Consider the following 14,677-nt stretch of genomic DNA (forward strand, 5'->3'; position numbering starts at 1 on the left):
AGAAAATATATAATTAGAGCCAATGTGTTTTATTTAAATAAAATATATATATTATAAGGGCCGTGTTATTCAACAAAACTCTTCTAACACGATATAGTTCATGAACTATTTTTTTCACCTGAAAATCGGCCTAGTAAAATGGTGTCTGATTCGGAAAAAATATTGGCGGAATAATGGTGAGAACAAGGCATAATCGAGACCTTGAGGACGAGTCCGTTGAAACATTTGATTCTTTGGAATCCAGATCATCGGCTAGAAGAAGAAAAGACGCTCTGAAGGTCAGCTTTGCAATAGATCGGAAAAATTCCTTTGTTCATGTTTACAAACTTAGTTGTTGTTCAAGTGGGTGGGGTAAGTTTGATGTCTCCAATACATATGCTCTCATATATGAACTGTACTTTTGATAAAGAGTAAAGAAATATGTCGCTACATTTCCTGCTTTATAAAACATGCGTTGTATATTCCCGTTTTATAAAACTGTCATAGCATATTCATAAATTGGAAATAAAAGTTAGGGCCTTTTTCCCCATAGACTCACTCATTATGATCCTCTGTAGTCTTATTTATAAGACATGCAAAGAATTTAGAGATACTTTTTTAAAGTTTTTATATGGGCTAAATTCTTTGGAACATCTCATCAGCGAAGGACCAATTAATTGGTGGAAACCAGAAAGTTTAAATGTTCGTCAATTTGCATAAAATTGCAAAATAACATTACCAAATCATAAAGTTTTAGTTCAGAAGTCCATTTTACCTCAAATATCGTCAAATTTAAATTAGAAAGGCATAAATTCTTCAGTTTAACTTCTGCTTAAATCGCAATAAAATAACTGTCCTCTTGCCATGCTATGAAACAGATTTAAATATGACCCAATCAGAAAAAGGCAATACGGTGTAACATGTACGCGTAAGTTTTATTTAACATGAACTTTTGACATCGACTTTTACCAAAGTAGATCTTGTATGCTCATCTTTGTATATTTAACAAGCATATGTTCAAGACATATGGTGCAGTTTCTATTCACTCTTTTTAGTTTCAGCAACTTTTTATGCATGTCTTTTTCACACCACTGTCTGTGTTGTTGTATGTACTTACATTCTACGTTTCATAGGATGGCAGGGTTTTACGGGATGTGTCAAATACACATAAAATGCCAGTCAGGACCCGTCATATTTGTTAATTTGCATCCTATGGGACGCACAATCATTTTGACTTAATGGTTCTCGTAATATCAACAAGAAACTCTGAAAGACAACTGCAGTACGTAATTTTCTTGTAGGATGTACGAATTGTATTGCTTGTTGATTTATCAACCAATCGTATTATCGCGCACCTGCTGTTGCTTTGTGCAAAGTCCCGAATTGAGATTACATTGCGTTAATGTGAGCTATTTATGTCGCTATGAAAGAAAAGCTTATTGAGGTTATGGTAGCTTATTATCTGGCAAGCAAGATTAAACTATAAACATAAATACAATCTTTAATTGTATAGGTGTGTGTTAAATCTTGGCTATTGTTTACGTAAATAATTGATTACTATACTTTTAACAAATTGACATTGACACAGCCAGCTTATTTATTTGGACCCCCATTTTTATGCTCCCCAAAAAAATTTGGGGGAGCATATAGTCGCCGCTTCGTCTGTCTGTCCGTCCGTGCACAATTTTTATCCGGGCTATTTCTCACCAACTAATGACCGGAATTCGATGAAACTTTATGGGAAGCTTCACTAACAAGAGGAGATGTGCATATTATCAGCGGGTTCTGGTCTGATGATTTTTCACAGAGTTATAGCCCTTTGAAATTTTCCATTAACTGTTCATATAGTGCAATTCTTGTCTGGGCTATTTCTCAGCAACTAATGACCGGAATTCAATGAAACTTTATGGGAAGCTTCACTACCAAGAGGAGATGTGCATATTATCAGCGGGTTCTGGTCGGATGATTTTTCACAGAGATATGGTCCTTTGAAATTTTCCATTAACTGTACATATAGTGCATTTCTTGTCCAGGCTATTTCTCAGCAACTAATGACCGGAATTCAATGAAACTTTATGGGAAGCTTCACTACCAAGAGGAGATGTGCATATTTATATTCACAGCGGGTTCTTGTCGGATGATTTTTCACAGAGTTATGGCCCTTTAAAATTTCCCATTAACTGTACATATAGTGCAATTTTTGTCAGGGCTATTTCTTAGCAACTAATGACCGGAATTCAATGAAACTTTATGGGAAGCTTCACTACCAAGAGGAGATGTGCCCTGAAGATGATGATTATGAACAATAATAATGTAAAATTCTAATCACCATTATGGAGTTTTTCTACTGAATGGAGAAAATGATGGTTATTTAGACACTTAAACATTGTCTATATAAATTATTTTTAATATTATTATTATAGACAAACAGTGGCTCCAACTTTTTCCAAGCAACAAAATTTAGTGGAGACAACTTTTGACCTGTCAAACCCCTGTTTATTCATACTAGAAAAGCTGTACATATACATGTTATGGCAAATGGCACAATGTCAACTGAACATGGCAATATATGAGCATTCATCCTTGTTATATTGGTTTGCAGTGTACGTTTATTGTTAATGACCACAGATTAAAACATTCAAGTAAGGACTAGTGTAAAAATAGTTTTTAGCCGGATTTTTTTCGAAAAAATCTCGGCTTATAGATTGATGTTGTCGGGCGGGCGGGGGGGCGGGCGGGCGGGCGGCGTGCTCGAAAATGTTAAAGTTCTTATTTCATGGTATAACTTTGGTATGCTTGGACCTAGAGTCTTCAAACTTGACATGAAGGTTGGCCAGGATTAACAGATGACCACTGGTCATTTCAAGGTCATTCATTTGAAGGTCAAGGTCACTGTGACCTTCAATATAAAAAATGTTAAAGTTGTTATAACTTTGGTATGCTTGGACCTAGAGTCTTGAAACTTGACATGAAGGTTGGCCATAACTAGTTAGTAACCACTGGTCATTTCAAGGTCATTCATTTGAAGGTCAAGGTCACTGTGACCTTGAATGTAAAAATGTTAAAGTTCTTATTTCATGGTATAACTTTGGTATGCTTGGACCTAGAGTCTTCAAACTTGACATGAAGGTTGGCCAGGATTAACAGATGACCACTGGTCATTTCAAGGTCATTCATTTGAAGGTGAAGGTCACTGTGACCTTCAATATAAAAATGTTAAAGTTGTTATAACTTTGGTATGCTTGGACCTAGAGTCTTGAAACTTGACATGAAGGTTGGCCAGAACTAGTAAGTAACCACTGGACATTTCAAGGTCATTCATTTGAAGGTCAAGGTCACTGTGACCTTGAATGTAAAAATGTTAAAGTTGTTATAACTTTGGTATGCTTGGACCTAGAGTCTTGAAACTTGACATGAAGGTTGGCCAGAACTAGTAAGTAACCACTGGACATTTCAAGGTCATTCATTTGAAGGTCAAGGTCACTGTGACCTTGAATGTAAAAATGTTAAAGTTCTTATTTCATGTTATAACTTTGGTATGCTTGTACCTAGAGTCTTCAAACTTGAAATAAAGATTGGCCAGTACTAGAAGATGACCACTGGTCATTTCAATGTCATTCATTTGAAGGTCAAGGTCACTGTGACCTTAAATGTTAAAATGTTAAAATTGTTATAACTTTGGTATGCTTGGACATAGAGTCTTCAAACTTGACATGAAGGTTTGCAAGCACACTTAGATGACCACTGGTCATTTCAAGGTCATTCATTCTAAGGTCAAGGTCACTGTGACCTTGAATGTAAAAATGTTAAAGTTCTTATAACTTTGGTAGGTAAAAATGTTAAAGTTCTTATTCCATGTTATAACTTTGGTATGCTTGTACCTAGAGTCTTCAAACTTGACATAAAGGTTGGCCAGTACTAGAAGATCACCACTGCTCATTTCAATGTCATTCATTTGAAGGTCAAGGTCACTGTGACCTTCAATGTTAAAATGTTAAAATTGTTATAACTTTGGTATGCTTGGACCTAGAATCTCAAACTTGACGTAAAGGTTTGCAAGCACACTTAGATGACCACTGGTCATTTCAAGGTCATTCATTTCAATGTCATTCATTTGAAGGTCAAGGTTTTCATTTTGACCTTTGAACAATATTTCAGTAATTTAAGTATTGCATTGACCAGTCTTCACGCTAAATATTTTAGACCAATAGCCCTTCGGACTAATCAGATAGAATTTTTAATAGCCCGAAGATAGTTTCAATAGCCCGAAAAGGTTAACATACATTTTATGACTTTTTTGGCTCGGAGCAACAAAAACATTCATTTCCAATCACAAATAACTTCTAATGAGTAAAAACATTTGCCTGTCCCATTTTCAACAGACTGTATTATTTATTTTTGATAACAACAGCAAAGGCATGCTCTCCGGACATCTCTATATTTCTTAGTGTTTCAGATCGGCCCCAATTTCCTCAGGACAGGTTTCCTCAAATGGCTAAATGGGCAATTTTTTTCAGGACATTTGTCCTAAATCATGAAACAATTTTCATACATTTTTGTTAGCGCCCTGAGCCCTAACCTATTATACTTTCTTAGTCTTTCTAGTTGCAATTTCTGGTGAAAACAATGCAAAATATTATAAATCATACCATCTGTATCACCGCATGTGTATTCATCATTCTATAGACATTTTCATAAAGAATGTCGAAAATAAATTTAAATCGACAAAAACAAAACTGTATCCGAAAATAACAGTCCGAGAATATGAAAGTGTTTTACACATGAAATCAAATGTGCATATCGTATGATTCAAGAAAAATGAAAACCAGTTACCTAGCAAATACGTAATAAATATATAATTTTGTTAACATATTGCTTAAATATATGCTATTGCAGTGCTTAATTTTGCTAATCGATCACTCAAACTTTTTCATTTGCAACGTTTGCTGACTTGTACGATTTTCGGAAAGTAGCGAAGATTTTTCGTCAGTTGTTTTTCTATCCGCTAACAAATCAAAAATCAATAATAAAATAGTCCATCTCCGGAGTCTCCGTAAGAGTGGAACTCAGATGTGTTGATTGGCTGACGACTTGTACCGACTATTGATTATGTCTTTAACCCAAATAGCTGACCGGTGTTCATGTATTTTTTTCACTTTGTTTATTTTTTTAAGCTAAAATATTCAATCGACCGGTCGGGCTATTTAATATGCATTTATGATCGACCGACCGTCCCAAGAATCGACTCGGGCTACGGGCTTATAGGCTAATTCGAAGACTGATTGACAAAAACACGAAAGGTACTTTCCTGTCATTTAAATCAAAAATCCGGCTTCAATGCGGTCATCTCCGACCGCGGAACTCTTGTTTTATAATAAAACAAAGAATAGTATTATGTATATTCATTCTTTATAATAATGGATTGCTGACAATTTGAATTTGCTTCCAATATTCCTTTGAGACTTTTTCCATGTAAGGAGTACCAGGACCTAGTAATAAAAAATTAAGTATACTAATGAGACCCCTGGCCTTGAATCTCTCAATCACACCCCTGGGCATATATTGGTCTTAATACCAAAATGTTAAGAAAAGCCCCATTTTCCAAGACCTTTTGCAACTACACATACGAAATAGATAAAGCAAAAGCAAGTCTTGACACAAAATTTGTTGTTGTTTTTTTTAAGGAAAATGAAGATAGTGATGACAGTGGTGTGATCAACTTCAACAAGAAAGGAGCCAATAAAGCCGAAAATAAAGCACCAATCAAGAGAGAATCGCGCTCAACAGCAAAACGGTAATTGTGTAATTTACAATAAACAGATTTTTCATATTAGTCAATGACAAGAGACAAGATAATAGGAAGAAGCATCACTTTCTCTCTAAACACACTCACACAGACACGCACACAATTATAAAATGTATTAAAAGACATAAACATTTGCACATATCAGTAGAAATTAATTCATATTTTATTTAGTACACACATTCAAGTCTTGTTTGTATATATAAAAGTATATTGCAGTTCAGTATTTATCTTATAATTAAACACTTGAAAGTCATATATTTAATGATTGTTTTATTTTCAGGGTTACATATGTAGAGGATTATTTAGATGGTATGTATGTGATCATTAATAATAGAGCTTATTATTCCCCGCCATTGGCAGAGGGATATTGTTTTGGCGTTGTCCGTCTTTCCGTCCTTCCTTCCGTCCGACAGGCATGGCGAAATTAGAAAAAATCTGCCGGTCATCCGGACAGGCATTTCAGAAAATGTGCCGGTCCGGAGAAAATTTAGCCGGACCGTAAAGCAACAACAACTTAACTAGAAAATTCAAAAATGGCAGCGATCACATCTTGATCTCTTTATTCAACCGGCCGTTAAATTGATTTTAATCGCTTAGAGGTTACACTGGCAGCTAATTGGTGTTAATCGGTTGTGTAATGTCAATCATGTTGTGAAAAATTCGCGTGTCAGTTTTTATTACATGTATTCCCTATTAGAACGGTTCGGTGCGATAATTTCAATAACGTATGTGCAAGCCGAATAATTATCAAATTAAAGTTATTCGAAACGATTTAAACATTCTTACTTTAATATGATTGCAGTTTGGAGCGGCTGTTAAAATATACTGCGCACAGTACAAAACACGTTACCTGACATTTAATGATTAAGGCATTTCATTTTTCAGAACGTTTACTAGTAATTAATTAAATAAAAAAGACGATTTATTTACATGCTAACGCAGTGTAATTGTTAACAGAGATTCATTTTCATTTTTGACCAGTATCAGAAAGTCCCCGGGAAGCACGTTTTTTTACATGGCACTGCATATGATGCAATAAAAACATTTCTTTGTACATGTATCGTATTGCATTCAATCTAAATTTAAATTCGCTCGTCCAATGAAAGCTCTGCCCCATAATGCACTGTACTCTTTACACTTATGAAAAATGGCGTATGCATATGGTTGTGTTGATCACGATACCATATTTTATTGTCCTTATCCTACTCGAAAAATATGTAAAAGCTATCAAGATCTTTTTTGTTAGAACGCAGTTGGCGATTTTGCAAACGAGTTTAAAGTAGGTGTTGTGTAACAAGTTGGATTTGCTAATTGTACGTATTAACAAACCTACAGCAAACATCAAAACAACGAGCGATTTCATTTTCATGATGTAGTAAGCGATTTGCTCTTCGAATTTTCAACTTGAAAAAAAAAAGATTTGTTTGCAATCATTTCACATTTTGCCGGTCACCAGGACCGACATTCTTGTTAAACCTGCCGGACCAAATTGAAATCTGCCGGTCAGGACCGGCGGACCGGCAATTTCGCCAAGCCTGGTCCGAAGCCATATCTTGGAAGTGCTTTGGCAGATTTCATTGAAACTTGGTATGAGTATACATATGGATAAGACAGGGCTTTTTTTCATGATTTTGTGAAGCGGCCCTGGCCCCCTCACTTTGTGAAAAATGAGTCGCAAACTTTTCAAAATTGTGAAAAAATGAGTGCGAACTTCTGAAAATTGTGAAAAACCAGTTGCAAACTTGTACAAATTGTGAAATTCAGAATTCAATGCATAAGTATAGTAAAAGCATTTTTAACACTTAAATATTATGCAAATTTCCTTAAATAATTTTATAAAATAATATATTCCTGTAAAGATACTATATTTAGGGGTTTCACCGGCCCCCAAATAGTTGTCGCCACTTAATCGCGGTGTAAAAACCGCCAGTTATTCCGACTTTATTAATTAGAACAATCATTTAAAGAACCTAACTACATTAATGAATAATGGCATTGACCATATTTTTATAACTTGAAGTATGTTAATACATAAATAACAATAAGTACCTTCATAAGTCTTAATAAGCTTTATTTTTATATAAATAACTTTTTTCCACTTGATTATCCAGATAACCAACATAATATAATAATGTTAACAATAATGTAACAGACACTAACAATATGCTGCATAAATGTTGCAGAATTATTTATAAAAAAACTAGAATCACACAAATGTACATCATCTGAAAGGAAAAATAAATCAAACATGAGAAAATAAAGCATCTCAATTCAAATTGTTAAACAGTTACATTTGGTCATTTGTACATGTTATAAATGAACTTCTGCTTATTATCAAATTTCACAAATTTTAAAACAACACCTATTGTTAAAATGTTTTTTGTTAGCTGTGGTGGTTGATTTCCAGGTTCAATGAAATGAATAATTTTCACATCTATTTCTTGACAGAAAGACCCAGGATACTTGCCACCATTCATTCTTGTTGTCTGAAATAACTCAAAACATATTTTCACAAACTATCAACAACAAATCAACACATGAATATTATCACTATCTTTAGATGACCGAATTTTAAAATATGCGAAATATAGTAGATCAAGTGAAAGACCTACTTTTGATTTTAGAAATAGTTGGTATCTTAATTTAATTATATTGTTCCGGGTTCCCAGAACATTATAATAATGAAACTGTTGAACATGTTCATGTGAATGGACAGTTAAACTTTATTTGAACCAATATTTACAATTCTTGCCAACGGATAAGATATTGAATAACAAGTCTTGCTCTCGGTTATCAATACATAAATCATATCATGCTTTCATTTGCATAAACAATAAATTCATAATTACTTTCCTTATAATTTAAATTAATCCATGCCGGTTTTAATAGTGCATTGTAAAACACTTACTCTTCTGTAGAAGTATTCGGCTTTTTTATGGTTATCCCGAATATCAATAAATCTGGATTATGTGGTGTGTGTTTTCTTTTTATACGCCCGTATAAAATACGGGACGTATTATGTGAAACCCCTTGGCGGGCGGGCGGGCGGGCGGCGGGCGGAAGGCATCACTTTGTCCGGACTCTAATTCAAATTGTATTCATCCGATCTTCACCAAACTTGGTCAGCAGTTGCATCTAGTTGATATCTAGGCCAAGTTCGAATATGGATCATGCCGGGTCAAAAACTAGGTCATAGGGTCAATAAGTGCATTTTCAAAGGGGCCACTTTGTCCGGACTCTATTTCAAATTGTATTCATCCGATCTTCACCAAACTTGGTCAGCAGTTGCATCTAGTTGATATATAGGCCAAGTTCGAATATGGGTCATGCATGGTCAAAAACTAGGTCATAGGGTCAATTAGTGCATTTTCAACGGCGCCACTTTGTCCGGACTCTAATTCAAATTGTATTCATCCGATCTTTACCAAACTTGGTCAGTAGTTTCAAGATAAGTAATATCAGTACAGGAAATACTGCCATTCTATACCTATGTAGGTCTAAACAATTATGATTTAAATATTGTGTTTTAGAGAACAAATGAGACTAAGTGTACACTTATTGATATCAATGCATATATATGAATATATCAGTTATATAAGTTGTTGTTGTTTTTTTTGCTTATTTCCAAAACAAATACATCAATCATCAGTGTATCATCTCCAATGGCACACGAATCGGGCGTATATTGCTCCGTCATGCGGCGCTCTTGTTTGCATAGTGCCGCGAGTTGCGCGACGTAATTTTGGAAGTTTGGATAATGGTGAGGTCGATCGGCCGTGCGTAAACAAATATGCACCGGTTTAAAAATTTTAATCGATTTATGTTTGTAATCGATTGAAACATCACACCATTTAAACGATAAGTAAACAAAAATTGCGAACTCAAAATGAAAAACGGTGAAATAAAACTTAATTTAAATTCTGAAATGTCCGTTTTTGACAGTTTTGAGCACAAAATGTCAGTTTTTTTGTAAAAAATCGCGTCCGTGTTACATTTGTGAATTGTCCGTGTCAAAATGTCCGTCCACGGCCAGTCTCAAAAAAGGAAAAAAAGCCCTGTAGGATGATGATGCATGCAAAATGGCATTGTACACCATCTGTAAATAACGGATTTATTGCCCTTTGTATCTTGAAAAAATGCTTTTTATGCCCCCTTTCGAAGAAAAGGGGGGTATATAGTTTTCGCACTGTCCGTCGGTCAGTCTGTCACACTTTTCGTGTCCGCTCTCTAATTCAAATATTTTTCATCCGATCTTTACCAAACTTGGTCAGAAGTTGTATCTAGACAATATCTAGGTCAAGTTCAAATATGGGTCATGCCGGGTCAAAAAACTAGGTCACAGGGTCACTTAGTGCGTTTTAATAACTTCTATGAAAGCGTTTATTGGGGGCATATGTCATCTTATGGAGACAGCTCTTGTTAATATAAGCTTAGAGCTTTATCTCCATTAACACATGAGCCAGAGCCATGAAACTTGCCATAGTTGTTCTCAATCATCTGGGGGTGCTTCACATTAAACACCCATAATCCTAGGGGCTAAGGTCAAGGTCACACATTGAGGTCCAAGGGCATTGTCCATCTGTCCAAAAAACTTTTGTGTCCAGAAGCTTATTAGCGGGGGATATGAATATAACGAATTTGCTTGTTTACAATTCATTTACCATGTAGATGTATAATTTGTATATTTTAGTCAAAACCACTGAGAGCTTTTTTATGCTCACCCAAAAAAAAATTCAGGAAGAATATGGTCGCCGCTTCGTCTGTCCGTCCGTCCGTGCACAATTTTTGTCCGGGCTATTTCTCAGCAACTAATGACCGGAATTCAATGAAACTTTATGGGAAGCTTCACTACCAAGAGGAGATGTGCATATTATCAGCGGGTTCTGGTCGGATGATTTTTACAGAGTTATAGCCCTTTGAAATTTTCCATTAACTGTACATATAGTGCGATTCTTGTCCGGGCTATTTCTCAGCAACTAATGACCGGAATTCAATGAAACTTTATGGGAAGCTTCACAACCAAGAGAAGATGTGCATATTATCAGCGGGTTCTGGTCGGATGATTTTTCACAGAGTTATGGCCCTTTGAAATTTTATATAAAAAAATAATTGTCCCCCCAACTACTGTGCCCTCAAGACGTTTCCTTTTATTAGCCGGATTTTTTTCGAAAAAATCTCGGCTTATAGATTGATGTTGTCGGGCGGGCGGGGGGGCGGGGTGGCGGCGTGCTCGAAAATGTTAAAGTTCTTATTTCATGGTATAACTTTGGTATGCTAGGACCTAGAGTCTTCAAACTTGACATGAAGGTTGGCCAGGATTAACAGATGACCACTGGTCATTTCAAGGTCATTCATTTGAAGGTCAAGGTCACTGTGACCTTCAATATAAAAAATGTTAAAAGTTGTTATAACTTTGGTATGCTTGGACCTAGAGTCTTGAAACTTGACATGAAGGTTGGCCATAACTAGTTAGTAACCACTGGTCATTTCAAGGTCATTCATTTGAAGGTCAAGGTCACTGTGACCTTGAATGTAAAAATGTTAAAGTTCTTATTTCATGGTATAACTTTGGTATGCTTGGACCTAGAGTCTTCAAACTTGACATGAAGGTTGGCCAGGATTAACAGATGACCACTGGTCATTTCAAGGTCATTCATTTGAAGGTGAAGGTCACTGTGACCTTCAATATAAAAATGTTAAAGTTGTTATAACTTTGGTATGCTTGGACCTAGAGTCTTGAAACTTGACATGAAGGTTGGCCAGAACTAGTAAGTAACCACTGGACATTTCAAGGTCATTCATTTGAAGGTCAAGGTCACTGTGACCTTGAATGTAAAAATGTTAAAGTTGTTATAACTTTGGTATGCTTGGACCTAGAGTCTTGAAACTTGACATGAAGGTTGGCCAGAACTAGTAAGTAACCACTGGACATTTCAAGGTCATTCATTTGAAGGTCAAGGTCACTGTGACCTTGAATGTAAAAATGTTAAAGCTCTTATTTCATGTTATAACTTTGGTATGCTTGTACCTAGAGTCTTCAAACTTGAAATAAAGATTGGCCAGTACTAGAAGATGACCACTGGTCATTTCAATGTCATTCATTTGAAGGTCAAGGTCACTGTGACCTTAAATGTTAAAATGTTAAAATTGTTATAACTTTGGTATGCTTGGACATAGAGTCTTCAAACTTGACATGAAGGTTTGCAAGCACACTTAGATGACCACTGGTCATTTCAAGGTCATTCATTCTAAGGTCAAGGTCACTGTGACCTTGAATGTAAAAATGTTAAAGTTCTTATAACTTTGGTAGGTAAAAATGTTAAAGTTCTTATTCCATGTTATAACTTTGGTATGCTTGTACCTAGAGTCTTCAAACTTGACATAAAGGTTGGCCAGTACTAGAAGATCACCACTGCTCATTTCAATGTCATTCATTTGAAGGTCAAGGTCACTGTGACCTTCAATGTTAAAATGTTAAAATTGTTATAACTTTGGTATGCTTGGACCTAGAATCTCAAACTTGACGTAAAGGTTTGCAAGCACATTTAGATGACCACTGGTCATTTCAAGGTCATTCATTTCAATGTCATTCATTTGAAGGTCAAGGTCACTGTGAACTTAAATGTTAAAATGTTAAAATTGTTGTAACTTTGGTATGCAACAATATGTTACTAATTTGCTAATAAAAAAATTGAGATCAAACTTTCCTAATTGTCAATTCAAGTTCATATTTGTGACCTTAAATGTTATTGTTGTTCATGTATATGCATGCATTCAAAACATAACACAAGGTTTGCTCATGCCTTGAAAAGTACTTACATTTCATTTTGACCTTTGAACAATATTTCAGTAATTTAAGTATTGCATTGACAAAAACACGAAAGGTACTTTCCTGTCATTTAAATAAAAAATCCGGCTTCAATGCGGTCATCTCCGACCGCGGAACTCTTGTCTGAATATATAGTGCAATATTGTGACAAAAAAACCTTTGGGGAGCATCACCCGTCTCCGACGGTTTCTTGTTTATTATGCCCCCCTTCGAAAAAGAGGGGGTATATTGCTTTGCTCATGTCGGTCGGTCTGTCGGTCCGTCCACCAGGTGGTTGTCAGACGATAACTCAAGAACGCTTGGGCCTAGGATCATGAAACTTCATAGGTACATTGATCATGACTCGCAGATGACCCCTATTGATTTTGAGGTCACTAGGTCAAAGGTCAAGGTCACGGTGACCCGAAATAGTAAAATGGTTTTTGAATGATAACTCAAGAACGCATACGCCTAGGATCATGAAACTTCATGGGTAGATTGATCATGACTCGTAGATGACCCCTATTGATTTTGAGGTCACTAGGTCAAAGGTCACGGTGACCCGAAATAGTAAAATGGTTTCCGGATGATAACTCAAGAATGCATACGCCTAGGATCATGAAACTTCATTGGTAGATTGATCATGACTCGCAGATGACCCCTATTGATTTTGAGGTCACTAGGTCAAAGGTCAAGGTCACGGTGACCCGAAATAGTAAAATGGTTTTCGGATGATACAGTCATTGAAATTCAGATTTAAATCTACAAGCAAGTCGGGCTAGTACTATGGGAATTTGAACAAGCCCGAGTCAGATTTTACTAGCCCAAACATTTTTGTTAAAAATGCAGATAAACATAACATAAAACATCCAAAGAAGCATTCATTTATTCAATCTTTAGAATACAATACAAATCTCTTATTAATTTTATCCTCATCCAAGTTAGCTTCATCGTCATCTCTGCCAGTCTCTTTCGGATCCTGAAATAAGAAGAAATTAATTTCACACACGGATTTCAATCAAATCACAATTATAAATATAAACATAAAGTTTAGGTAAAAAATTAGCAGAAATGTATCCCATATATCCATGTGAAAGAGAGAGCTAACCTGAACCAACAGAAAATATATAAGCTATTAAGTGCCAGGTTATTCTACAAAAAGCCAGTTGACAAATGCGTCAATCACAGTTACCCCAGATTCGTATTCCTGAACTTGAATGACAACTGTTCGGCCATTACTCTCTGTGTCCCGAACTTAACGCAAAACATTTATTTTACATATTAGTAATCCGGGAACCACAAAACCATGCGCTTTATGCGCAGTAATCCAATTATCGGCTGATTGTCCAGCACGTGTGCGCAGTGTCTTAAAACATAAGCGGCTGTTGATTTAAGCGGCTCAAAACTTTGTTTACAAATATTGAAAATGAAAGTGGAACTCGTTTTCTGTTTAACAAATTGTACAAGCACGTCAGGCTTGTAATATTGGATTTTCTACTAGCCCGAAAGAAAAAATACTAGTTTTTTGCTGTCGGACTAGTGCGAATTTCGACGACTGATGATAACTCAAGAACGCATATGCCTAGGATCATGAAACTTCACAGGTAGATTGATCATGACTGGCAGATGACCCCTATTGATTTTGAGGTCACAAGGTCAAAGGTCAAGGTCACAGTGACCCGAAATAGTAAAATGATTTTCGGATGATAACTCAAGAATGCTTTTGCCTAGGATCATGACACTTCATAGGTACATTGATCGTGACTCGCAGATGACCCCTATTGATTTTCAGGTCACTAGGTCAAAGGTCAAGGTCACAGTGACAAAAAACGTATTCACACAATGGCTGCCACTACAACGGACAGCCCATATGGGGGGCATGCATGTTTTACAAACAGCCCTTGTATTACATTCTGTATTTGATGCTATATAATATCTTGTTGTTTTAGAGATAAAACATAAAAAATATCAGCTTTTGATAATACGAAGTGCAAATTTGTAAACAGGGGTCTGGCGAGTGGGCGAAGTGGGCAATTTCTTCGCAAAATTAACCTTAACTTCGCAAATTAATTTCATGAAGGCGA

General features: G+C 35.9%; 1 protein-coding gene across 2 annotated transcripts in view; it reads left to right on the plus strand.

Moving 5' to 3' along the window:
• The first annotated feature begins 99 nt into the window (after positions 1–99).
• LOC127861850 (ATPase family AAA domain-containing protein 2-like) overlaps positions 100–14,677 on the plus strand; it is a 57,871-nt gene continuing 43,293 nt past the window's right edge. For both annotated transcript variants that reach the window (XM_052400553.1, XM_052400555.1), the window contains exons 1-3: positions 100–278; positions 5,664–5,773; positions 6,066–6,094. In XM_052400553.1, the coding sequence (XP_052256513.1) occupies positions 174–278; positions 5,664–5,773; positions 6,066–6,094 (244 nt within the window). In that variant the 5' untranslated portion in view covers positions 100–173. The remainder of the gene's footprint in view (positions 279–5,663; positions 5,774–6,065; positions 6,095–14,677) is intronic.

The sequence above is a fragment of the Dreissena polymorpha genome, chromosome 16, assembly GCF_020536995.1.
Source record: "Dreissena polymorpha isolate Duluth1 chromosome 16, UMN_Dpol_1.0, whole genome shotgun sequence".
Lineage (NCBI taxonomy): Eukaryota > Metazoa > Mollusca > Bivalvia > Myida > Dreissenidae > Dreissena > Dreissena polymorpha.